This window comes from Neltuma alba, unplaced genomic scaffold (genome assembly GCF_004799145.2).
Source record: "Neltuma alba isolate B1F8T4 unplaced genomic scaffold, ASM479914v2 tig00013347_pilon, whole genome shotgun sequence".
In the NCBI taxonomy this organism is placed as follows: Eukaryota; Viridiplantae; Streptophyta; class Magnoliopsida; order Fabales; family Fabaceae; genus Neltuma; species Neltuma alba.
In genome coordinates, this window is record NW_021637615.1 from 168,851 (window position 1) to 192,729 (window position 23,879).

Sequence of the window (23,879 nt, forward strand, 5' to 3'; positions counted from 1 at the left end):
AAGTAAATAAAAAGAGTTTGGTGTTGACTTATGTAAAATATGTTTATAAGTGTTTTGAAACTCTATCCCAAACATGCCCTGTATTGAACAGAAATGTTCTGGTAAAAAAAAAAAGAACAGAAACGTGAAGCACGATAAAAGCGTGAAGCACCTTATAATACAGACGAAGAACGTAGAGGAAAGGGCTAATAATTAAGGGGAAATGAACAAGGCTAGCACGGCTCCTTTCTCACTGCGCAGTGTGCATTCTCGTTGTTGTTTGAAAAGTTCGACTCCCATTTCAATTAACGAATGCAAGCTGTGCTCCTTCACTGTCACCACATTTTGCTTGCACTGTGTGTGTGTACACGCAAATAAAACTTTTTATTTTTTAATATAAAAATTAGTTTATAATTTTTAATTTGGTTATAAATATAAAACTTTAATTTATTTTGTCTATTATATTTATCTATTCTTTTTAAAATAGTTCTTATAGTAGTTGCACATTTTAAAATTTTCATCAAATAGTAGTTATAGTTAATATACATGATTAGTAAGGGTATTTTAAAAAAGACAACACGTATTTGTTACACATAAGAAATTTTTTTAATCTACTCAAACTAGTTAATTAGCTCTCATATTTAGACCTGTAGTTCATATGTGTGTGTATATATATCTAATTACCTCATGGATACATGTCATATTGTTTAGTTATCAATTACGTCACTATTCACATCAATAATTATTGGCGCGGACTGAAGACCCTCTAAATGCATATGCAAGTAAAAATTCATTCTCAGTGAATTATTAGGAATTGATTAAAAAGCTCATGATTATGTGACTAAAAATAATTATAAAGGGAGAATTGCTATAAAATTTAAAAACAATAATATAATTACTAAAAAGTCTTAACGATAATATAATTATCTGTAATAATAAGTTTTAATGTGAAAAATAACTACATCTCATTTGTTATTGAAACTTTTTTTTACTTATTTTCTTTTTTTTAAAAAGATTTTACAGTAATTTTTCTTATTATAAATTATCAAAAAATTTGACAAGTTTCTTAAACATGTTGTTGAAGGCAAAAAAAAAATGTTGTTAGACCTTCAATTGCTAATCATGTCCTACCTCCGGATCTAAATATAAGAGCTGATTGACTAATTTGAGTAGATTAAGAAAATAAGTTAAGTTAGTTATTTGTAATAAATCTATGTTGTTTTTTTATAAAATATCCTTGTCAATCAAATTTATTGATTAGAACTATCATTATTAGGAGCACTATTTTGAAAAAAATAAATAAATACGAGAGACAAAATAAATTGAAATTTTATATCTAGAACCAAAATAAAAATTAAATGAAGTATTATATTAAGAACCAGAATTAGTATCATATATATGGAAAGGAGCTTTAAAAGAGGCAAAACCCACCTCTATTAGGCACCAAAAAAAACAAAAAAAAAAAACAAAAGAAATCCATTAAAAATTTTATCAATGAAAATGATATAAATCTCTGCCTGTATAAAATTTATAAAATATCAATATTTTTTATGCATAACAATTTTTTAAGTATATTTTAAGAAAAACTTATCACGTCCCTCTCACTAATAAAAATTTTCGTAACAGTTTTTTTTTTAATTTTTCCAAAAGTATAATATGATTATTCAGTATAAAAAGTAATTCAGAGAATTTTAAAACAAAATTATAAGTAATAAATTAATAAAAAAATTTTAAAAAACAGAAAAAGAGCATGCACTCTTTATTTGTTTATTTATATTCGCCATTCGCTAACTCCTTTTCAACTCCAAAAAGGTTCTGGGTTTATTTAAAGCTACTTAACACAAACATTTATAAGTATATTTACTTAAATCAAGATAAATTTTTGTTTATATATTTACTTTGCATTTTATAAATTATGATTAAAAAACTATTTTTTAAGAGTCTTGCCATCGTTCTAAAAAATACTCAATAAAATACATAAAATATTATTATCTTGATTTATAGGAGACCTTACAAGCCAATTAACACATATGATATATGTGATGCAAAATAATGATATAATCCTTAGCCATTATGAACTTAATGTATGCCAATTACCTCAAATTTTCCACCCGACTCCGTTGGAGTCTTCATTTTTTAAAATCATCCCCAGGAATGAATCATTGAATCCGAAGGGACAGTGGCAAGTTTGTAATATCAAGGAAATCAATGGCATTATAGAGATAATGAAGTTAGCCTCTTCACCAAGAAAAATAAATTAAAATTAATTTATTTTCAGAGGAGACTTCCCACCACCTTCCTCAGCCTCAATAGCACAAAATATTCTAATGGGCCCACCAGTAGCCATTTAATTTCAAAGATAAATACAAGTCCGGGAGCCACTTTGCATAATCTTCAACTTCTTCGAACCCTTCGTTCCCACAAAGCAGAGGCGATTTCAGAAACAGAGGAAGCAGCTAAACCTACGAGATTCATAGGAACCCCGAAGTCAATCATGGTTTTGGCCTCCCAGACAGACCTTCCTTTCAACGAGAACGACTCACAAGACATGTTCATATACCAAGTCATCCACGAGGCCAATGCTCTTCCCACCACCACCACCACCACCTCCTCCTCCACCGCCGCCAACGCCGCTGCATTCATCCAGCAGAGGCAACAAGCCGCCGCACAGAACGGGCTAGAGCCGACGAGGGCCGTCGGAAAGAAGCATTACAGAGGAGTAAGACGGCGGCCGTGGGGGAAGTTCGCGGCGGAGATCCGGGACTCCGCCCGGCACGGAGCACGCGTGTGGCTGGGCACGTTCGAAACCGCGGAGGAGGCCGCCATGGCTTACGATCGAGCGGCTTTTCGTATGAGAGGCGCTAAGGCCTTGCTCAATTTTCCCTCGGAAATCGTAGCTTCTTCCGTGGAGATGTCTTGTGATTCTAATAAGCCAAATCTGAGCTCCTCGGGGAGATTCTGTAATCAAGATTCAGATTCAAGTGCTAGCAGCAGTTCCTGCGTTACTTCCATTGGAACAGATAGAACCTTGTTAGAAAGCACAAGCAGCACAAAATACAGTTAGAAACATCACTGCATGTTTCTTGAAGTTGTTCTTAGTTTATGTCTTGTCTTATGATAATCAGTGCTTAACTTATTGTCAAGGGACACACTATAGGCGATGAGATGGTAAGAGTGGGGAATCTGGGGAAGGTTTAATTAGCACACGAAGGGACAAGGAATTTAAGATAAGGTAATGTAATACTAGAGATTAAGGAACATAAAGTTGTGTTTTCTCCTCTGTAATTTGTTGGTTTCTGTATGTCATGAGCGACTGAGAGAGATGTCAATACAATGCTAGTATATGATTTGTCCAGAGACAAAAACCAGAGATGTCTACGTTGTACAAAAATTGTCTGAAAGCGTCGAAATGGGGTTCGTGTCGCCAATAATGATAAAGAACTGAACTCGAGTTTGTTTTGCTGGTTTGGTTTAGTCGTGCGGTTATGTAGGTTGACTGGTCATAATAGAAAAGCCAAGAAAGGTAGAAATTCCAGAGGTCTCTTGGATTTTTTTTGAGTTAGTATTGGCAGGATTTTCAATATGTTTCACAATATAATCTAAAATATTTTTTTCCATCTTATATTCATTAGGAATGAGTATTAGTTTCCCCAAAAAAAAAATATAGAAATCATTTGGAAGATAAATTAGAACAGAATTTAAGATTAAAACAATTCCTTACGCTAACTTGTACATTTAAAATTGATGATGTAAAACCCATTTAATGAAGCCCAATCACACAAGCGACCTCCATATTATTTAGAGACCTTTTTTGCCATGAACGACACTAAAAACAAAAGACGATAGGAATCATTGGGCTATTTGGAATGATTTATAAATAATTTTTTAATTTTAATTTACAAAATATAAAGTAAATATGTGAAAGGAGTTTTATCTCAACTTACATAAAACGTCCTTATAACTTCTTAGGAACATGATTCCAAACTAAGTCTAAGAATCCTATAAAAATTAAGCGTCAATATAATTTTTTATTCCTAAAATTTGAGCTCTTTTTTATTTTGGTCCCTCAAATATCAAAATCATGGTTTTACTCTCTGAAATTAGGGGTGGTAATACAGGTCAACCCGCAACCGTGAGGGGTTGAATCCATATAAGTTAAGTTAGAAAGACTTATTTGAAGGTAGGTTGGCTTCCAGTTGACCTTAACCCTCCAAGGTTGGTGGGCCCATAAATAATCATTTACTTTTTTCAAATTTTTTTACTTTTTAATATTTTTTCCCTATATAATATCCAAAAAAAATCATAATGAGATTTTTGTTTTTCTTTAAAATATTTGATTGAAAAAACCAAATAAATTGTGTAGGTATTTTTTTAAATTTTTTTCATAGAATATAATATATAAAAATTTAATTGTAATAATTAAAGAATAAATGTAGGTTAGCTTGGCAGAGGGTTACGGGCCTGGTTGTGCAAGTTAAAAAAGCTCGCTTATTGGTGCGTTGGTTTTTAACCAAATGGTGGGTTGGCAGGTTGAATCTACGGGTTCAACTCATATTATCAGCTCTACCTAAAATTTATTTGGTCTTAAAACATTAGTTTTTGGAGATGTAACAATATTAAAATCTGTTAAAGCATCGTAAACAATGTTATAATAATAACACGGGATCATCTTATGACACCTATTTAGATACAAAGGGGGGATGGGTTTTCAAAACGCAGCGTAATGAATAACTGCTCAAACGGACAGTGAGAAAAAAAGAGTGCTAAACATATGCATTTTGAGGACCTGATTTTTTTTATTATTATCTATATCCGTATAAGTTTTGGATATTTGTTATTTGGTAAGTTCATATCACCACTTTAACGTTATTTACGGCACTGTAGTAGATTTTAACACTATTACATTTCAAGAGACTAATGTTTAAAGACAAACTAAATTTCAATGACCAAAATCACGAGCTTAAAATTTGAGGGATCTAAATCAAAATAGATATGGATTTCAGGGACTAAAATTCGTATTAATCCAAAAAGTAACATAAAATAGGACCTATTTGTGATTGGAATTTTAAAAATTACAGTTCAAATTTCTATATTTAGAAAACTTAAAAGATTCTCATTTTACATTAATTTTTTCACAAAGTCATAAATTATTCCCTAAAAATAATCTGAACCATACAACCGAGTAGTTTAGAGTGCTTCCCTAACTGCAAGCTCCTATCGAGGGACGGGACTTGGATAGTGCCTGACTAGCAATCTTATCATGTTTGCGCAATACCTTCTTAATTCATTGAAAGACACTATTGCTATGAAACATTATGGTCACAATGGATTGTGATTTGTGAGTGTTACCAAAAGATGATAAAAAGATAATGAGGTTCGACAAATAGCATATTAATTTTTTTAGAAGCGTTCTTTTGATAAAACATCATCTCTCTCTCACTAGGAAATTGATTGGCTAAAGACCAGAGTATATTTTTAGTTTTTAAATTTTATATAAAATTTTAATTTAATCTTTTAACTTTAAAAAAATATTTTTTTTAATTTTTTAATTATAAAATCATTAACAAAAAATAATGATATTGAGATTTTAAATATTGATAAAACATTATAAAAAAAAATTAACATATTAAGTTTAATTTTTAAAACAACTATAATTATTACAAAAAATTATCATGTTAACAATGTTAAGATTAAAAGATTAAAAATACATTTTTTTAAAATTAAAAGACCAAACTAAAAGCATATAAAGTTACTTCAGCCGAAATTGATTTGATCTCATAGTCCAGGTATTGTTACCCCATATGCTCCAAAGTCGTCGGCGATTGGCATGTCCATTACAATGAAAAGAATTGATTTGATCTTTTTATACGCATAACAACGCCGTTGGAAGATTGGCTTGTAAACAAAGCAAAATGAGAAGTGATTTGTGTTTGGACATCTCCGATGGCGTATGGGACAAATTTAATCAGGCGGAGTCCGAGATGAACAACACACACCCAGAACTGTCAATGACTTTATCAAAGTGCTCATGTTCTTGTTCATCTCCTCCGTTAACTCTCCAAAGAGGCAATAATAGATTAATAGAATTCTCTCCAGTACAAATATGTAATGCATCAATTAATGATGTGACCATGACAGATAATTTCATCTGTGCCTTTTACAGTATATGAGTATGTACAGGAAAATTGCTTCTATATTTCTAGCCTTTTTTGACACTATTCTCTCAAAAGGAAGATAACAAACTTTCCAAGTAATCACTTCCCAAGTCTTGAAACTCAAAAACATCATCTTCTTCATTCCCTGTCACCCCTCCCGAGCTTGCCATTTTCTTCTTTGCAGGTTCTTCATTCATCATGCCAACAAGTTCATCTCTCTCCCTACACCTTCTTTTTCTGGAGCCGCAGAAATTTTCTTCACAGTTTCCTTTCTGGTCAAATCCTAAGGCATTTGAGACAGTCTCAAGTGGGAAATTCAGGTATGCCTTAGGGCCTCTAATTCTCAAAGCAGCCTTATCATAAGCCAAAGCTGCTTCCTCTGCTGTGTCAAAAGTCCCAAGCCAAACCCTAGCACCTTTCCTTGATGAGTCTCTGATTTCTGCAGCATATTTCCCCCATGGCCTTCTTCTCACTCCTCTGTAGTGTTTTGCAGAAACCCTCTTCTCTGCTTTCACTGTCACTGCTTCTTTTTCTTCTTCAACCTTCTCATTGCATTCAAAAGCACTGCAAATTTCTGAATTGTTACTGCTACAAGCTGGAAACCCATCTAAGATTTCTTCCCAGAACTCAGCTCCCATTGATATCCATCTTCCTAAACTAGGAAGCCTTCTCAGAACTTCCAAAGACCCTTCTCTTTCACGCAGATTAGGCAGTTCTCCCCATTGTGATCCATTGTTGCTGTCAATAATTTTAGCCCACACGTTCTCAAGAATGCCTTCAGAAGCTGAATTTTGATTGCCATGAATAGCCATGTTTGTTAACTGAAGAGAGATAAAGGGAATGATGATTTAAATATATAAGAGAAGGTGGGTGAGCATACTCAGAATGAAGACACTTTTGAGCGTTGACAGCTCAGCTTTGCTTTGTTCTGCTAAATGAGTTGGTAACTTGTGCTTTAATCCGCTGACCAGCTAGTTCTGCGAGGGATTTCAGTGTTTTCAACACAAAGGAATAAAGGAAAGACTTTTGAGCAATGGGAAATTCGTTATTTTAATGTTTACTCTCTTGACTCGTGTGCCTGTTCAATTACCTGGGACCTTTTCCCTTGTAGATTCTATGTACTTTACACATTGAATTCCTCTTGTTATACACAGAAACAATTAAGCAAAGCATCTGAAAGCTGGCAAGGGAATATCAGGCGTATGGTTCTGTTGCTTTCTGCATAGTTGCCATTATGTGTTTGGCACAAGCTTCTTCAGTTTCAAAATTATAGCTCCTTCAATATATCAGAACAGAGATTGCCGTTTAATTAAGTTTATCTATTTATGTTTAAGCCTCAAGATTATTGAGGCTAAGGATTAATTCAACCGTATGTTTTTGCAGGATTTGTGCTCTTGTATTCTGCATCAGACTTGATGATTACTAAGAAAACCCTTAAAATATTGTCTCTTACGACAAGAGAAATGTAATACCTATGATGTGTAATTCAACCACGTATGTTTGCAGGTTTTGTGCTCATGTATTCTGCATCAAATTTGATGATTATTAAGAAAACCATTATAATATTGTCTCTTACAACATAAGCATGTAGAATTTAAGATATGTAATTCAACCATTTTGTTTGCTGGTATTGTTTCTTATAATATTGTTTTTATACTTAAGACATGTAGTACTCACGCTATTAGATTTTTGTTCCTCATGTAGTCTCTTGGCTCAAAAAGTCAAAGGTATATCGTTTATAACAAGTTAAAATGATTTTTCATCCTCCTAGTTGAAATAACTAGAGTAAATGATCTTTGTACCATAAAATACCCATTTTTGTTTAGATTTTAGACTTTATGAGTACTGTTACTGCCAGATAAACCAGATTCTGAGTCATATGGGAGGTTAAACGAAGGAGATAACGTAAATTTTTGTTCATACTATTTGAATTCTTCAATATTATATTGGATTTAAGACTTTTAATTCTTTTTCTAGAATAAATGGATTTGAAGTTTAACAATTTTTTTTTAAAATCTTGAAAAAACACATTTTCTTATCGTCCAGAATTTAAGAAATCATATATTGACTTTCATTTTTTGAATCTCAGTTTAAGCATATAAGTGTAATTAATTTAAAACATAAAATTTATAATAAGTCGTAGTAGTACATAAACAATGTAACTTATGTCACGTTTAGTGCAATATATGTTAAAACGTTGTAGTTTAACATAAAGATGCTGGCGAATAATGAATCAAATTTACTGATGGCAAAAGGCGACGTGGGCTCGCAATAATAAAGGCCGTCCCAACACTGAAATGATGGAAGGCCAAGGTGGCGTAATGTAAGGAATGCATATAAAGGAGCATTTGTAGGATTAAGGAAGAGATTAACTAATCAATTAATAATTAATAAAACATAAACATGACAATAGAGCTAGCTAGGATGATGATTAACAATAAGGAATCCACACGGTTGGGGAATATAACATAAATCCTCGCCGCAAAGCAGGTGCTTGCTTGCACAACAAGATTACGTGTGAACCCAAATATGAGCCTCGTTCGGATTTCCAAACTTGTAGGCACGAAAACAAGATCATTATTATTAAAGTTCCATGAGATTATTCTTCTGTTTCGTAGCACTCAAACAAAGCAGTGAGTCCGCAAAACAATCTAACAAAGTTGAAGCAATATTGTAAACCGCACGTTAAACAATCTTAACCGGTGATTGTGGCATTTAAAACTTGTAACCCAACTTTTTCACATGTCTTTGATCTGCTGGTGCAGTTTTCCTAAACTTGAACCTTGATCATACGATATTTCAGGGACAAGGAGAAAGAAAAAAGAGTGCATTTGCCTGATAATATAAAAGAAACAGTGGAGACTATGAACTATGAAGTGAGTTCTCTAGCGACAGAATGAATAGCTGCACCAGCAACAACGTTGTACATCATCTCTGTGGGATGAACAGCATCCCAGAATACGTATTTGGTTGGATCTGAACATGTCTCCATTCCTCTGCATGATTCCCCATATTCCACTGTCCCTGTCCCACAACATCCCTTTGATCCTTCCTCAAAACCTGCCAAACCCATTATCCTCTGTGTTAAAATATGTATATATAAAAGTGATTCTGGCCAAGCCTTTGATATATCAGAAGACAGTCAAATAGGCTGTGGATTGATATTACTATACCAAGTACTAACCGTGTTTTTTGGGGTCCAAAACAGCATTGAGCATAGAGTTATAGACATCAACATAGGCAGTTTTTATGCCCAGTTTTGCCTTCAAGGTGGCCAGTTGGCGCAATAGTCTTGCGTTGAATGAGTAAGCTATTTTATTCAAGCTTGCCACACAGTTTTTCTTATTCTGCAACGCTTTCATCAGTGGAATGCATCCCATTGGTGGCACCCCTACCACGACAATTCTATTTGCTCCTAGCCTATGCATTGCCTGCCCAAGTCAAGATTTTGAATGAATTTTAGGGATATATAATACTAAGAAACTATTGAAAGCTTGGTCTACTACCGGACATAAAACTTCAATAATATCACCGAGAAATTATTAAGAGGGAAAAAGAATTAAGGGAGAGAGAGAACCTCAATGGCATGAGAAAAGCGGGAGAGCAAGAAATTCTGGAATTGTGGCATGCTGAATTGATTAGGGCGAGTAGGATCCAAGAAGTAGTTCTGCAGGAAATCGTTTGTGCCCATACTGACTATGTAAAGGGCATTTCTTACTATGAATTCTGCTCTTTCTGCACCCACTAGTTCTCTCAGATGGATCTTGTAATGCTTAAAATACTCTAGCTGTTTTGATACTGCCAGGACGCTCTGTTTCATCAAGGAAAACAAGAATGTGAGATTAAAAATGTCAACTTTATGGTTGATTCAGAAAAAGGCCACAGAATTTACCGAAATATTGGCAGTAAAATCATCGTAACCTGTTGCTGCTGATGCAAAACTAACCCCATGTGGAAGATCTGATGGCTTCAGATTTGGGTCTAGAAATGCTGGGACTATTTTTCTGTAACCTACCGCCTCAGCTGCATCAAGAGTTTGAGTCTAAGTTCTCTTTTTTCCTACTCATTATTTTCTTAAAAGAAAAAGGGGATGGAAGCATGATGAAAACAAACAAGAAATGTGAGTAACAAAAACAACATTTTCTGAAATGATGGGATCTTGTTCTCGAAAGAGAGATGACAATGGTCATAAATCTTTCTAAAACTTTGCTTTCATTTGGATCTGATCTCCTTTAAACTGATCAAACCTGAAAACTCAAGTTGAATCCAGTTGACCAAACGAGATTCAAAACCATATTAAATCTGTTGACTGTTAGCAGTTACCCAATAGGAATTCAGTTTGGAATTGCATATATTATGGCAATATCTAGCTTCCAAAAATATTACCAACAGTCTATACTAAACAGACTTGATCCAAAAAGTGTCACGGTTGTTTCTAATCTAAACCACCAACTCAGTCCAATCAAAAGCAATCTATTCCCTCTGGTTAAGAGAATCAACAGAAAATTCCTTGCATCTACATGTAAATCGTTGTTTACTTCACTTAGACTTAAGAAAACAAAACATGAGGAAGAAGCAAAGGGGTTGGTTAGAGTCTGACCAATGAAATCTGAGGCAAGCCTGCCATTACTAAACCTTCCTGTTGGGTGGCCATTGAAGAAGTCCTTCCCATAAGGAGGGAAGTTGCTTTTCATCAGGGTGGGAAGAGCATTGTTGTTCCCAGGATCAACACTTGAATCTCCAAACACTAAAAGGCATGACAAATTATACTGAGCGGCCAATTGCCTAATGTAGGGAACATCCATGGCGAGTGAAAGCCATGGCATTAAAACAAGCGCCAGAATTCCCTGCTTAATCAGTAATGCCAATACCATGCTTAGATGAACACTAGGCTTTCAAAAAGAAAGAACCAAGAGAGAGAGCTTACAACTGCAGCTCCTCCGTCGCGCAGGCTTGCTTAAATAGCCAACACAAACATGAAGAGATATGTAAACTTTTTAAAAAGATTTTTTTTCCCATATACATTGTTACTGGCTTGGTTTACTTATCTTGTATGAACTACGTTGAAAGATGAAAAATATCAGATTTGGCTTTGGGGAAGTTGGTTTGAGCGTCTTGAAATATGGTATGTAAAATTAACTGCTGCATTTATTGGAAAGGCAGGTTGTTGAATAGTCTGCCGGTGGTAAATTTAAATACTTGGTACAGTCACTGTCATCTACTATTAATGTGGAGCTATAAAATGTTGGAAAAATATCTGTACGTCTAGGGTCTACCCTTGAACTGCTATTACTATTACATGTATGTATGCTTCATTGATGTGCTTGTCAGTTCGCTGGACAATAATTTGATTTTGTTGCAAGTTGTTAGTAATAACCACATCTTGAAGCTGATGAAGACTTAGCAGTCTGCATTTAAAACGTTAAAATGCTGCGTAACAGTTCACTGGGAGGACAAATTCAGTGTGGTCTAGCATCTATTGGTGATGATTGTGTGTAGCTTTCGAACTTGAGATCTATGTTGTTCAAGTTGAGTGGTACTTAATCACTTGTCTATAACATTCTATGTGGCTGAATTAAGAAAAATTGATAAGTTACATCTAACATTTTAAAGTGTTTTCTCAGTAGCACTTAATATTCTAAGTTAATTTGTTGTTTAATTAGTATTTTAAAGCATTTTCCGAGTAGCATCTAGTGTTTTAAATATTTTTCTAGCAAGTTTTGGTATATCTGACATTGTAAAACATTTTTTTAGTAGCAGTCAGTATCATAAGTTTAGAGTGTTTGTTACGGCCGAGAGAAACATTTTAAAGACAAAATTGTAATAAAAATATTTTAGAATATTAAATATTACTGAAAAAAAACCATTTAAGTTGTTGGATGAACACAAATTAGTTTATAATCCCAAGTACTACTGGAAAGATACTTCATAATCTGGTCTGCTTTCATTTATCACCTGTGCTCTTCAAATTGGCTCCCTTACAAATAAGCACTACGCGGGGAACACACTGTCAGACAAATAGCCGAGGTATGCGGTCTTCATCAATCAACACAATGGCTTCAGATTTCTCCATCGTAAGCTGGTTAAAAAAAAAAAAAAGATTTCTCCATCGTAAGCCTTTCTATATTTGTGGTTCATTATTGTGATGAACTCAACGCATAAAATAATATTGGATAAGAAGAAAAATACTCCTCCGGTTCTTAATATAAGATCTAATTATTGAGTTAATTTTGATCCTGAATATAAGACCTATTTCTCATATTTATCAGTTTTTTCTAAATTATCCTTATGGATATTCCCTCAACTATAATCAAGTAGAAGGAGAGGAGACATTAAGGAAGATGATCATAGTGTTTTAGGAAAAACATTTCATATTTCTTATAATTAACTAACTTACCTAACTTTCTTAATCTAATCAACTTAGTTAAATATGTCTTATATTAAGGACCAAATGAGTAACATCCAAGAAAAGTGGGGGAAAATTCCCATTAAAAATCTTATTCACGAAAAGAACTTGACAAATTCTGCACACACACGCACAATATTTTGATTTAAATCATTTTTGTAATTAATATATTGATTACAAAGTGCTGGCAAAAAAATATTAATTACAAAGAATCATCTTAAATATTTTTATTTGAACTTTACCAATTGGTTAAAAATATTTATAAGGATAAATATGATTCATTTCTCAGGCCTCATATGTAGTACTATCTCCGGTCCTTAATATAAGAGCTAGTTGACTAATTTAAGTAGATTAAAAAAACTAGTTAAGTTAGTTATTTATAATAAATAAGTGCTGTCTTTTCTAAAATATTCTTGCTAATTAAGTGTATTAGTATTGGTTAGAACTATCATTATTACAGGGATTACTTTAAAAAAATGGATAAATATGAGAGGCAGAGGGGATTGAAATCTTATATTTAGACTAAAATAAAAATTAAATGAACTCTTATACTCTTCCGATCCTAAATATAAGACCTATTTTATAGTGCACTACAAAATAAATTTTACATTTAAGACAGGAAGAGTATTAAAGATGGGGAAATATTAGTATATGGAAGTGGTGTCTCAAATTTACAGACATTAAGCATTATTATTATTTCTTGATCTGTTTAAGCAGCATTTTGTGCTGTTAGAAGAAGTTGGGCCAAGTAATCGGGGCATTGATGAGCAACTAGAAATTGGTCGCAACGTCGAAAGCCTTCAGCCAAGTAATAAATGGCCGACAGTGCTGGTTTGCAAATTGCAATGTGAGAATCATTCATTTTCTTGGGCCACAAAAAGCCAACAACAAAGGCATGATCACTTAGTTGGTAAAAAAAAAACAAGAAGAACAAAAAAACAAAGACATGATCAATTTTGAATTGGTTTGATTTTTTTTTTCTCACAAGACTATGCTCAGAGATGTCTAAACATTAAATATGTTTTTTTAATCAATTTTGCTCCTAATTAGTATGTCCAGATCCATAAAATAACCCAATTCAAATTTTTATCTTTTAACTACAATTGGCTTTATATTATTAGATCAAATTATTAATATAAGAGTTGGTCGATTAATTTGAATATATATTAAAAAAACTAGTTAAATTAGTTATTTATAATGAACATGTGTTGTCTTTTGTAAGATACTTTTGCTAATTGTTAAAACTACTATTTGATAAAATCTTTAATATATATAATTACTATGAGGGTAATTTTAAAAAAAATGATTAGTATGAGAAATAAAAAGAATTAGGATTTTATATTTAAAACCAAATTGAATATTGAACTAGCTTTTATATCATGGACTAAAGGTAGTATATCATAAATTTTATACGTGAGCATATAATATAAAACTTTAAATCATTTCACAAGCTTGAACAATATGACTTGTGTTTTAAATTCTATGGAATGCAAGGAAAATTCACACGATTAATTTTAAAATTAATATTTAATTTGCAAGGCGAAATGTAGTTTTCCCAAACTAAACGTTTTTACATTTGCTAGCATGTGTTAAATTGGTAGTTGATTTAAAATAAAATATCCACAAGCGGCCAACAATCCGTTGTAGTCTAGTTGGTTAGGATACTCGGCTCTCACCCGAGAGACCCGGGTTCGATTCCCGGCAACGGAAGGCCGTAATATTTTCGTTTGTTCCTTCCCCCCTTTTTAATTCCCGGCCCAAGTGGTCCTTCTTAATTGGGTAGGAAGGAGTGGCAATTCGGGCTCACTATTATGGCGGGAAATAAGGGAAGGTTCTAAGTGGGAGTCGGGGAAGAAATTGGCGTTTGCAAATGAAAACAGGGGATCAGGGATTACAATGGAGAATCCCAGCACTAGCAGTAGAAGATGGAACAGGGGAGGCTTTGAGGAGAATATATTGGCCATATTCGATGCCTCGGAAACTAAGGACAGTCAAGAGTCTCGCGATGACAGTACGTGTTTCACTTCTCTTGTCCTCACTGATACCTTTGTTCTTTTTATCCCCAGAAATTTTATGTTTGGTTCTTCAGAAGGCAAACACAAAAGCAACGCTTTTTGGGTTTTAGCTAGTTAATTTTCTCGGTTAAAAAGAAAACAAATCTTGGTGAATGGTACTGGTTTGGATTTACCTAGGTTCTGGTCACATGACGTTATTTATGCAATTTCTGGGCAACTAAACGTGGGTTACGACAGCTGCACGCTAAAAAGATATCATCTTTTTCCTTTCTTTCTTCATTACCTTCATATATGCAGGGATTGCTTTTCTGAGAGCTGTTCGTGCTGCTTCAATTGTTTCAGATCATGGAACACCACCAACTTCGTAAATCTCACTCCCCCTCTCCCGCTACACTCATACACACTTACTGTGAATGCTTAGAATAAACTGCCCTTTAAGAAGCAATTAAGGCTCCATTTTTATGGGTTTTTCTCCTCGGCAAGGAAGGATGCATTTTAGACTGTAGAGTGTAAACTTCATTTCAATTACCAGTGCTGAGAAATCGGGCTATAAGATTTTACTGGAATAATGGGTTGACTGTAATTGAAAATTTGAACCATTTTTTGAGAACACACTGGTTGACAAAGTGTGCACTATTTAATATCATTCTGCTTTTGTCTCTGTTGCTGGTATTTTTGTGTATATTCCAGTCAACCGTGTGCTTAATTTGAAATTTCGATTTGTTAAGCAAAATGTTTGAAGGAGTTTTCCATATTCTGCGGACGGGGAAGTCTTTAGAGTTGATTATGGCCAGTTATCAGCTCCTGATTGAGTTAAACAAGGTATTTGACTGTGACATCAATTTACTTATTCATATTCATATGCTCTAGATGTAATTGATGCCCCTAACTGTTTGTTTTTGTTGGGTTTAGCGCTTCCCTCTTGTGTATTTTTCTAGGGAAGACAAATCCAAACCAGGCTCTTATCCTTCATCAGAGTTGGTTGTAGTTGAAGAGGTATAATCAAATACTATAAATCATCTTCATGCATTCCGTTCTGATTTTTTCCCAGGGTGAGTATAATTGAAATAACTTCTAAACATTTTCTACTTTTCTTTTAGGCTTGGTCCCCGATTATTGTTAGTTTAGCTAATGCCAGTACTGTCAATCAAGCAACAGGCAAACAGTCTGGTGACCCTATTGATCCCTCTGTGAGTTGGTCTCTCCCACGCTAAACTCTATTATATAGTCCTTGAGTTCTCTATTCAATTGACTTCCAATATTTTTCACAGTGCTTCTTATTCTTCCTTGGTCCCCCTTTTGTCCTGTTGACACTGCCATGTTGCTTTCTACTCAATTCTTATTGCACTGTGAACTTATATTCTACTTGGGTCATCATTTAAAGAAGGAAATCTTTGATGGAATCACTCAACTTTCAATAACAGTGTACTTAGGAACCCTTTTTTCCCCGTATGATTAAAATATTTTTGTACAAAATTCACCTCTATAAAATTGCTGCAATTGAAATTTACCAGTTGTACAGTTTAATTCTATATCTCCGCCTTGTATTTGTTTAAGAGAAATCTGTGCTGCTTCGAGCAGAAGCAAATAATGTTGTAGTCACTGTTCAGAGCTTTAATGCGGCCGTGTTTCATGTATTGAGGGATAGGGTGGATTAATTTTCGTGGCACATAATTTTTAAATTGATGACAAGTGCATTTGCAGTTCAGTAGAACAGTATCATTTTCTTGTATTTGATCTTTTGTGATGTTCTTCCCCTGTTAAACCTTAATTTAATTCTTAGTTCTGAAACTAATTTTCACTCAAAATTTTCCATCTACCTTAGAGTTTTTATTGTCTGATTGACGAGATTGCTGAAATGTTATCCAAGACGAAATTCCAAGCATCAGATTTTAAGGTTAGTTCGTCTATATCCTACATCTTGTTCTGAAATTTTTTGAAATAGGAAATGGTTTAGAATAATTTTGGTCTCTTTTTCCATCCAGAAGGGTGGAGGGTACATGTATGATTTCTACTATTCTGGGACAAAGTACTTTCCATTTGACTTTTGATTGTGATTGAACTCCCTTCTGATATATAATACGTGGTCTTGGTTTACTTTAGTTTCATTTGCCACTTGCATGTTAAGCTACCAGGTTTCTCATTTATTTGTGCTGTAATGTTAAGCTTCCTTTTAGAAAGTGCTAAATTGATTGTAACGTTTTTGAACATATAAAACTGATCATTTCTTTTTCTTTTGTTTTTTAAAATTTTTGTTTGACCTTGTTCCAGCCCTTACAAAACATGTTAGTATTTCAATATCTTGTCGAAGTTTTTGAAGGAGATTTTTTGCCTCGCAAAGGTGTGTATGAAGTTGAATTGATATCTAATATCTTCAGCACCTATTCTTATACTGCTTTTAAGTAAATATTTTCTGTTGCAGCAACCATTGACTGGAACATTGAGAGGGATTCTTTGCTCAACCTGTTACTGGTATGTATGCTTTTGAAGCCAAAGCATTGGAAAAATTTGTGTAAATGGTCAACCCCCAAAATATTGATAGCTTCAAGCGGCTAATTAGGAGTGTATCTTCACTTCTTTTCCAAGCACTTATTGTAGAATCCGCCTTTTAGAAGGTGTTGCTAATTTTATTTGCTGAAATATATTCATAATCTGATTGTTTTGCAGGGATCCAGGAAAATAAACTACAAAGCCTTAATGAAGAACTGCTTGACAATTATTTGTCAATTATCTCAACTTAAAAATGAACTCAATAAATATATGGAGTGTGAAGAGGTTACTGAATCTAGCTTATCCAAAAATTGTCTTACTTCATTGTCAACTGGTGTATTTGAAGCAGAAAAGAACACCTGCATCTCTATGGAAAAATTTATGGTTATGGTAAGCTCCTGAATATCATAACCAGATCTCTCTCTCTCTCTCTCTCTCTCTATATATATATATATATATATATGTCTACACTGATATTCTCAATGACTTTAGATAATGGAGCTTGATGTGTCTAGGAACAAAGCGGATCTTGCAGGTTATACTACAAGGGCTGATGGATCTAGGTACCTTTCTTTCTTTCTTTCTTTCTTTGTTTTTTTTTTTGGGACCCTAGCTGCATTGTTACAATGTTAATATACTAAAAATTGTAGTTTTTCATTGTCGTGCATCTTGGTTGAAGTAAAGAGGTGATATTGTACTTTGGTGCAGAACACCTTTGTTGGCGATAATTTTGGATGAACTAGCTTATAATCAAGATATGATTCCCCAATTTCTTCAGGTGGCTTCTAAATTCTCTCCTGAATATTTTCAATATACTGATTAGATGGTCTGAAACTTCATAGAGAGGGTTAGGCCTTTCCTTATGAAACCTTTGCATTAAGGAAGGGGACAGCCTGGGAAGGATTTAAATCAAATTAATCTCTGCATAGTAAAGTGAAGATCTACCGTTATTTTAGTAACCTTGCATAGGATTACTTTAATACCTTGGGTTTGGGTAGAGGAAATTGCTTTTTGCTTGTGAATGCCATGTTTATATTTGAATATAATGGATTTATTCGTTATTCTATTTTAATGCATACACAGTCAGAGGCTTGAGTTTTTATGTTCTCTGAGCTTCTGCGCCTTCAAATTTTCAGTTGGTGTTTTGTGGGTTTACAAAGCTTGATTGTGATGTTATGACTAATGATTTATTCATTTGATGAGCGTGGTGTCAGATCTTCACTGAACCTAAATGGAAGCTGGAAATAATTGTGCATTATCTCTGGAAGTACATAACTAAGGTATTCAACAGTTAGATTGTTCAATATCTGGTAACCAAGTGTGCTTAATGGTATATTCTTTTGGGAATGAGGAGGAGACCCACTGCCCTATCTATTGTTCTGATACTATTATGCAACAACGCAGCCATCTGTTCGGACTCGGAGAACAAATGTTTCTGTTGAGGATGAGACGTTTAGTGGGGCCCTGAAATGCTTTTCAAATAAAGCCACCACTAAGAGCACAATTAAAAAGATTGATTCGGACATTGTTCAATTCCTTTTGGCTCATGGTTTCCAGGTGCTTTTCTCATCAAAATATGTAATTATGGATAATTTTTTATTTACTGTTATCTGTGTGAGCTAGGTGAAGTTTTTTTGTCAAAAATATAAAATTCAACAATTGATTGGCAATTCTGCTAAAAATATTTCTATAACTTCTGTCAAATTTATCTGTATTAAGAAAGAACTATAATCATTTTTCTTCGTTTCTTTCAAGTTTGACTCTATCTTATAGGTGTAATTGTTTCCTGCAAACCAGTGTTATACCTCTACATAGCATGTACTTTCTCTACATGCGGAGTAAAAACTTCGATTTGACAAGTAAACAACCCTCTGGGAAATATATCTAATTTACATAGTGTCCTGCTAAGACTCTAATTTAGCTCAGTTACTTCAAACTTTTCTAAAATGAACCAGTAAATCCCTGAAACTTAGCAATATGAATATGGATAAAATCTTAAAAAATTAATATTCAATTATGGTTGACCACCCTTTTGACTGTGTCAAATCATTTTTCTGAATGGGATTTGTCCTTAGGCTCAATTGTCAGTACTGTCTGAAGGACACGCAGAGGAGAAAATTGCTGGTCATGAAGAAGAGCGACTTAGTGCTCTTGTGGATATGTGCCAGAGCGTTATCTCTGCTTTTGATTGTTTGAGAAGCACTGATGAGTAAGGAACATGCCTTTCAGGAGTATAATTTCTGCACCAATAGAACTTTGGCTTGTTTGTCCATTGAGTTTTGCTGACAAGGGATATTATGAGTCCTGGACACAAGTTATACTTGAGTTTCCTTCGACGTTCTGAAAGATCTGGCACCTAGTTTTTACTTTGTCTTTGTCTGTCCTGTTGCAGGCGCATGGAGATTTTGCCTGTTGGGAAGGAGGCACTGTTTACAGCAGCAACTATCGTCTCCATGAAGTCTCAGTAATGTCTAAATTAAAAATTCAGCACCAAGTTGATCAACTTGTGAAGGTGATAGAAGCTCGTGAAAGTGAGGGTAAAATAGGATCGAATTTGGGTTCCATGCAAGATATTAGTCCAGGTTGTGGAAGCCAGTTCCATCTATTTTGATGAATCCGGTTCCATATGGAATCAGTTTACGAAGTAGTAAATGTGATGTTTTTGAGTTTTATCCTCATTTCCTCTCTTGTCCTGCATAGTTCTCATGCATGGTTCTCATATACTCTCTAGTTTAAAATATAAATATTGAATAACTAATTTAAGCGACTTAAAAAGTTTGTTAAAATTGATTAAAGACAAGTAAAAAATACAGCGATATTTTTCCTCTTCCTTTTCCCTTTCAAAAGCTCAAATTCTTTCATATCAGGCCGTTGGGAAAAGAAAAATTTCATGAGAAGACTAGAATTTAGGGGTATGATCAAACACCTTGCAAGCCAGCCTTGTGCATCTCACATTGCAGGGTGTGGCTGTATAAATGATGAAGGTGAGCAACATTTTATATCCCATATATGGTTAAACATTTTATATCCCTTATATAGTTAAGTGTAAAAATTCTCTTTTATCTATTTATCTCTTGTAAAACTGATTGCATTAAGAAAAAATAAATAAATATTTGTTAAGCTACTAATTGAATCAAACACTTATTAAGTCATTTTATTCAAATTCAAATTGACTTTTTTCTTTTATTTTATCTTGTCTGTCCGAAAATAATCCAAATTCACATTGAATTAAAAAAATGATAAAAGAAATTAATTAAAGCGGATCCTTTTTTTTTTTTTTTTTTTTTTATAGAGGCCAAGGCTAAAACGAACTGACACTTAAGTCTTTGTTGAAATATTTATTGTTTTAAAGTTGTTACAACAGATACTAACTGGCCTGGGAATTCCTAGCATCTTCATGCAATTTATTTTTAAAATTAATTAAACTCTGAAAAATGGAATTAATTATTAGAGAAACTAATACATCCATCATGGGCTTGCCAAGGCACATGCCAGACCAGCAGGCCTTATTTGTGAAATTAAATCCCTAACGTCGTTTTTACTTTTGCTGCCTCGAGTTCAGACCTCAGACTTCAGACAGACTTCAAGCGTCCGACGTCCGAGGTTTATCGAAGTTGGTCCCCTCCAATCCAAGGGGTTTAGACCGTTTCGGTGGTTCAGTGAGTCAATAGCTGCATCGTTTGCGAAGTGGTCGGGTGAAGGCGGAGCCGAAGTGTTCGTTGGAATTCCTGATTGGATTCAACTTGCGCATTACCAATCTCCGTAGTCTAACAACCGCCAAGAACACCGGAGACCCTGAGGGAAGGTGTCCAGCCTGGGATTCACCCTCTCAGATTCATTTCGAAGTCAATAATGCAACGGCTATCGTCAAGAATTTCGCGGAGCGTAGCCTATGCGGCGAAAACTGTGTTCTGCACTGAATTGCCTGTATCCTCTTCTCCGAAATGCTTCTTCTCTGCAGTTTCCGTTGGAGCAAGTGCCCAGAAATTGCCAAAGCTGGATATTCCTGGGGATTTCCTGAAATGGGCTTCGCTTGGCTTTTGCAGGACATCGAGATTCGCCTCAGGGTTCACCCCTTTGCAACCCAAGCCATTGGATTCTATTGTGGATTTTGAGAGAGTAAAGGATCGACCGCCTGAGGAGATTGCTTCTATTTGGGACGATGTAATTATTTTGCCTGCACTTTGTCTTGCCAACATGTTTTTCAGTTGTTCTCGAAACTAGAGAGGATTGAAGCCTTTTTACTTCTCTTATTTGTTATTTTTAGCCTTTGGCCTGCTGTGGAATGCAAAACGTTAAGTCTAAAATAGATAAAATGAGATGTGGCAGCCAATTTACATTTCTTCCTTATCTTCATTATTGATTTTGTGCTATATATTTCTATACATGGGATATCTTCATTATTATGGCAAGTCCGATGCAATTATTGAATTGGGGTAGACTTTCTGATTTCGATGAAGCTTGTGCTCAAGCTGCCATACAGCTTTTGTTTTAAAGATCCCCCCCCCCCCCCGGGTCAACTAAATGGTTTGGCTTGTTTTATCTTAGTATCACCTGGGAAGAGGTCATATTGGAGCATCCATGAAAGCAAAACTTTACCACTTACTGGAGCAAAGAGCAGAGAGTTGGTAGTGTCATTTTTCTTTGTACTATTATCATGTGTTTGTTTTCCCTATATTTCATGAAATCTCCAAATTTTCTTCATTGATCAAAAGAAATCTAAACTCCTTTTTATTCTTGGCAGCCGATATTTTGTCCTTCCCTTATGGCGAGGAAGTGGTTATATGACGATGTTTGCTCAAGGTTTGGAGAAAATATACTGACCCTGATCATTAGCGTGACTCGGAACTGAGTTCTAGCATTTGTTTAGTTTGAAAAATCTTCCCCTACCTATGAGAGTGGTTGATTATTTTTGGAAAATGAGTTGTATTAGAGAGAGAGGGCTTAGAAGGTTGAGGGTAAAGAAGAAAGACTTCATTATGTAGTTTTCATAAATAAACGGAAATAAACCAAAGAGTTTAGTTTGCACGCCCTCATGTCCAAGGTAAAATAGAAGTAATAATTGATGGATGATGAAATACTTGATAGAGCTTGATGTATTTTTTAGATGCTTAAATTGATTTGTTTTAAATTCTAAGAGAAACATGTATATGAGAAGATGGCATGCTAAATATCTTAGGGTCAGGACTATTTTTTGGGAAGTTTTTAAATGATGTCTTGTGCAAATTTTAACTCCGAAAAGGATTGAAAGATGACTGAGGTAGCAAAATCTTCCCCCTTTACTTTAGGTGAAGGCTGAAGCCGAAGATACTAGGATTTCTAGAATTGTACTTTCTTTAACTGTGCTCTCGCATGTACTGAAATAAAATATCTTAAAGTTAAAAGAGATTCTTTGTTGTTGACTATGTTATGTACTTAAGGTGATCTCATTCATACACCCTCTTTCTTGCAGTGCAAATGCCACACATGATTTTCACTGGTCTTGAAGATTATAAGGCCAGGGGAACTCAGGCAGCTCCCTACCTGACTGTGTCCTTTTACAAAGAATTTGCAGAGAGCAAGGATCTGGTACTTATCCGTGGGGATGTTGTATTTACTAGCAAGCTCAGTGACTCAGAGGCAAAATGGCTTATAGAAACGGCTCAATCATTTTATTTGAACGATGTGAGGTACGAATTGGTTGAAAGGTTCAACAAAGAAACACGAGATTTTGAGTTCAAGGATGTGTTGCAAGCATTGGATATGCCGATGTTATGATTCCTCACTTGATCAGCATGCGGAGAAACTGAGGAATCTTTTTCATTAGGGTGGAAATGACATTTGGCGTTCTATTTTTTTTTTTTCCGACTTCATATTCATTGTTGTTGCTGCCTCCCCCCCTTCCTTAGATTGAATGATTAATAATGGTTGAAAATTATTTTATTCACTTTAAATGGATTTTTTTGTTGTTGCACAAACCGGCCTTTTTTTTAAGCTGGTAACTTTGTTTTTTGTTTGGAGTAGAAACTGAAAATCCATCAATGCAATAGGGAGGAACAACTAGAGCAAAACAAGGACTAACTAGCCTTGGCTTTCTTTTAAACCCGAGTCAAATTTAACACGCTATGCTGATACAGGGACTGAACCAAATATAGAGGTGTATCCTTGGTATGACCGATCTTTGTTGTTTGACTTGTCAGGCTGCCTTTCTTTTACATTGGAAGAAATTAATCTTACTATGGCAAAAAATAAATTAAACTAAAAAAAAAGGCATGTTAGAGTCACCCAAAAAAAAAAAACCCAAAAAAGGTCATTTTATTTCGTGGGCAGCCATTGAAATGAGTGACACATGCAGTTCATTTACTATTTTAAAACCATGGATTGAACTTATTGGGATTTCGATAATAAAATATAGAAATGTGAAATTATTTCAGAATGGTCCAGGAAAAAGGAGATAATGATGTGTATGTAACAATTAAAATTAAAATTTTTTAACCTAACAGTGTTTCGAATGGGATTGCCTAATAGGAGGATACTTATGTTTTAGCAAAAAAAAAATTAAAATTTTTTATTATCATCACGCATGTTGAAAATGTGGAGCTTGACTGCTGAAATTAAATTTTGAGACTTCCTTTTTCACCGAACTCAAAAGTGTCTTATGTCCTATCTTTTATGAATTAATAAATTTCAGCTTTCATTAAAAACAAAAGTCTCTTATTTAAAATAAATAAATTCCATACGGACAGGGCAACTTTTCAGTCAGTTTGCGGATTACTGCTTCAACAAGCATGTCCTTCAATGCATTTCAGCCCAAGAAAAGGGCACTTGCGCATGGATCGGATACGTAGCTCGGTT

The 23,879-nt window shown here is 34.4% G+C and overlaps 5 protein-coding genes and 1 non-coding gene across 9 annotated transcripts; 4 read left to right on the forward strand and 2 right to left on the reverse strand.

Annotated features, from left to right (window-relative positions):
- The first annotated feature begins 2,310 nt into the window (after nucleotides 1-2,310).
- On the forward strand, nucleotides 2,311-3,511 carry LOC114736629 (pathogenesis-related genes transcriptional activator PTI5-like). Its single transcript, XM_028924511.1, has one exon. The coding sequence runs from the start codon at nucleotides 2,474-2,476 to the stop codon at nucleotides 3,041-3,043; it is 570 nt and encodes a 189-aa protein (XP_028780344.1). The 5' UTR covers nucleotides 2,311-2,473; the 3' UTR covers nucleotides 3,044-3,511.
- A 2,634-nt stretch (nucleotides 3,512-6,145) lies between these two features.
- LOC114736596 (ethylene-responsive transcription factor 1B) lies at nucleotides 6,146-7,019 on the reverse strand. Its single transcript, XM_028924454.1, has one exon. It carries the CDS (start codon nucleotides 6,944-6,946, stop codon nucleotides 6,203-6,205), a length of 744 nt encoding a protein of 247 aa, XP_028780287.1. The 5' UTR covers nucleotides 6,947-7,019; the 3' UTR covers nucleotides 6,146-6,202.
- Nucleotides 7,020-8,688: 1,669 nt separating this feature from the next.
- On the reverse strand, nucleotides 8,689-11,079 carry LOC114736609 (GDSL esterase/lipase At5g45950). The gene is made up of 5 exons (XM_028924475.1): nucleotides 10,735-11,079; nucleotides 10,027-10,157; nucleotides 9,712-9,945; nucleotides 9,319-9,565; nucleotides 8,689-9,194 (listed from the first exon to the last, which is right to left on the reverse strand). Exons 1-5 carry the CDS (start codon nucleotides 11,006-11,008, stop codon nucleotides 9,004-9,006), a joined length of 1,077 nt encoding a protein of 358 aa, XP_028780308.1. The 5' UTR covers nucleotides 11,009-11,079; the 3' UTR covers nucleotides 8,689-9,003.
- Nucleotides 11,080-14,177: 3,098 nt separating this feature from the next.
- Nucleotides 14,178-14,250, forward strand: TRNAE-CUC (transfer RNA glutamic acid (anticodon CUC)). Its single transcript has one exon. It is a non-coding gene; the product is annotated as a tRNA-Glu (tRNA).
- A 127-nt stretch (nucleotides 14,251-14,377) lies between these two features.
- Nucleotides 14,378-19,831, forward strand: LOC114736608 (negative regulator of systemic acquired resistance SNI1). 3 transcript variants are annotated; one of them, XM_028924472.1, is made up of 15 exons: nucleotides 14,378-14,551; nucleotides 14,853-14,919; nucleotides 15,284-15,377; nucleotides 15,468-15,551; nucleotides 15,656-15,745; nucleotides 16,381-16,452; nucleotides 16,827-16,896; nucleotides 16,978-17,027; nucleotides 17,223-17,435; nucleotides 17,538-17,608; nucleotides 17,754-17,823; nucleotides 18,260-18,325; nucleotides 18,450-18,602; nucleotides 19,121-19,254; nucleotides 19,438-19,831. In XM_028924472.1, the coding sequence occupies exons 1-15, from the start codon at nucleotides 14,437-14,439 to the stop codon at nucleotides 19,511-19,513; spliced, it is 1,425 nt and encodes a 474-aa protein (XP_028780305.1). In that variant the 5' UTR covers nucleotides 14,378-14,436; the 3' UTR covers nucleotides 19,514-19,831. The 3 variants fall into 3 exon arrangements, with proteins under 3 accessions (XP_028780305.1, XP_028780306.1, XP_028780307.1); XM_028924473.1 differs by having other exon boundaries at nucleotides 16,405-16,452; XM_028924474.1 differs by lacking the exon at nucleotides 14,853-14,919 and having other exon boundaries at nucleotides 14,469-14,551.
- A 786-nt stretch (nucleotides 19,832-20,617) lies between these two features.
- On the forward strand, nucleotides 20,618-22,998 carry LOC114736610 (ATP synthase mitochondrial F1 complex assembly factor 1). 2 transcript variants are annotated; one of them, XM_028924477.1, is made up of 5 exons: nucleotides 20,886-20,972; nucleotides 21,092-21,209; nucleotides 21,594-21,673; nucleotides 21,790-21,848; nucleotides 22,498-22,998. In XM_028924477.1, exons 1-5 carry the CDS (start codon nucleotides 20,938-20,940, stop codon nucleotides 22,800-22,802), a joined length of 597 nt encoding a protein of 198 aa, XP_028780310.1. In that variant the 5' UTR covers nucleotides 20,886-20,937; the 3' UTR covers nucleotides 22,803-22,998. The 2 variants fall into 2 exon arrangements, with proteins under 2 accessions (XP_028780309.1, XP_028780310.1); XM_028924476.1 differs by having other exon boundaries at nucleotides 20,618-21,209.
- The last annotated feature ends 881 nt before the right edge of the window (nucleotides 22,999-23,879 follow it).

Bases quoted from the DNA above. Each gene is read 5' to 3' on its own strand.
- LOC114736610 (XM_028924476.1), top strand. From the start codon at position 20,898: ATGCAACGGCTATCGTCAAGAATTTCGCGGAGCGTAGCCTATGCGGCG. The intron at 21,210-21,593 runs GTAATTATTTTG...GTTTTATCTTAG, and splicing joins TTGCTTCTATTTGGGACGAT to TATCACCTGGGAAGAGGTCA. The intron at 21,849-22,497 runs GTTTGGAGAAAA...TCTTTCTTGCAG, and splicing joins TATGACGATGTTTGCTCAAG to TGCAAATGCCACACATGATT.
- LOC114736608 (XM_028924472.1), top strand. From the start codon at position 14,437: ATGGAGAATCCCAGCACTAGCAGTAGAAGATGGAACAGGGGAGGCTTT. The intron at 17,436-17,537 runs GTAAGCTCCTGA...CAATGACTTTAG, and splicing joins TGGAAAAATTTATGGTTATG to ATAATGGAGCTTGATGTGTC. The intron at 18,603-19,120 runs GTGCTTTTCTCA...ATTTGTCCTTAG, and splicing joins TTTTGGCTCATGGTTTCCAG to GCTCAATTGTCAGTACTGTC.
- LOC114736609 (XM_028924475.1), bottom strand. From the start codon at position 11,008: ATGGTATTGGCATTACTGATTAAGCAGGGAATTCTGGCGCTTGTTTTA. The intron at 9,946-10,026 runs GTAAATTCTGTG...TTGATGAAACAG, and splicing joins ATTTTACTGCCAATATTTCG to AGCGTCCTGGCAGTATCAAA. The intron at 9,566-9,711 runs GTTCTCTCTCTC...TGACTTGGGCAG, and splicing joins GCTTTTCTCATGCCATTGAG to GCAATGCATAGGCTAGGAGC.
- LOC114736629 (XM_028924511.1), top strand. From the start codon at position 2,474: ATGGTTTTGGCCTCCCAGACAGACCTTCCTTTCAACGAGAACGACTCA.
- LOC114736596 (XM_028924454.1), bottom strand. From the start codon at position 6,946: ATGGCTATTCATGGCAATCAAAATTCAGCTTCTGAAGGCATTCTTGAG.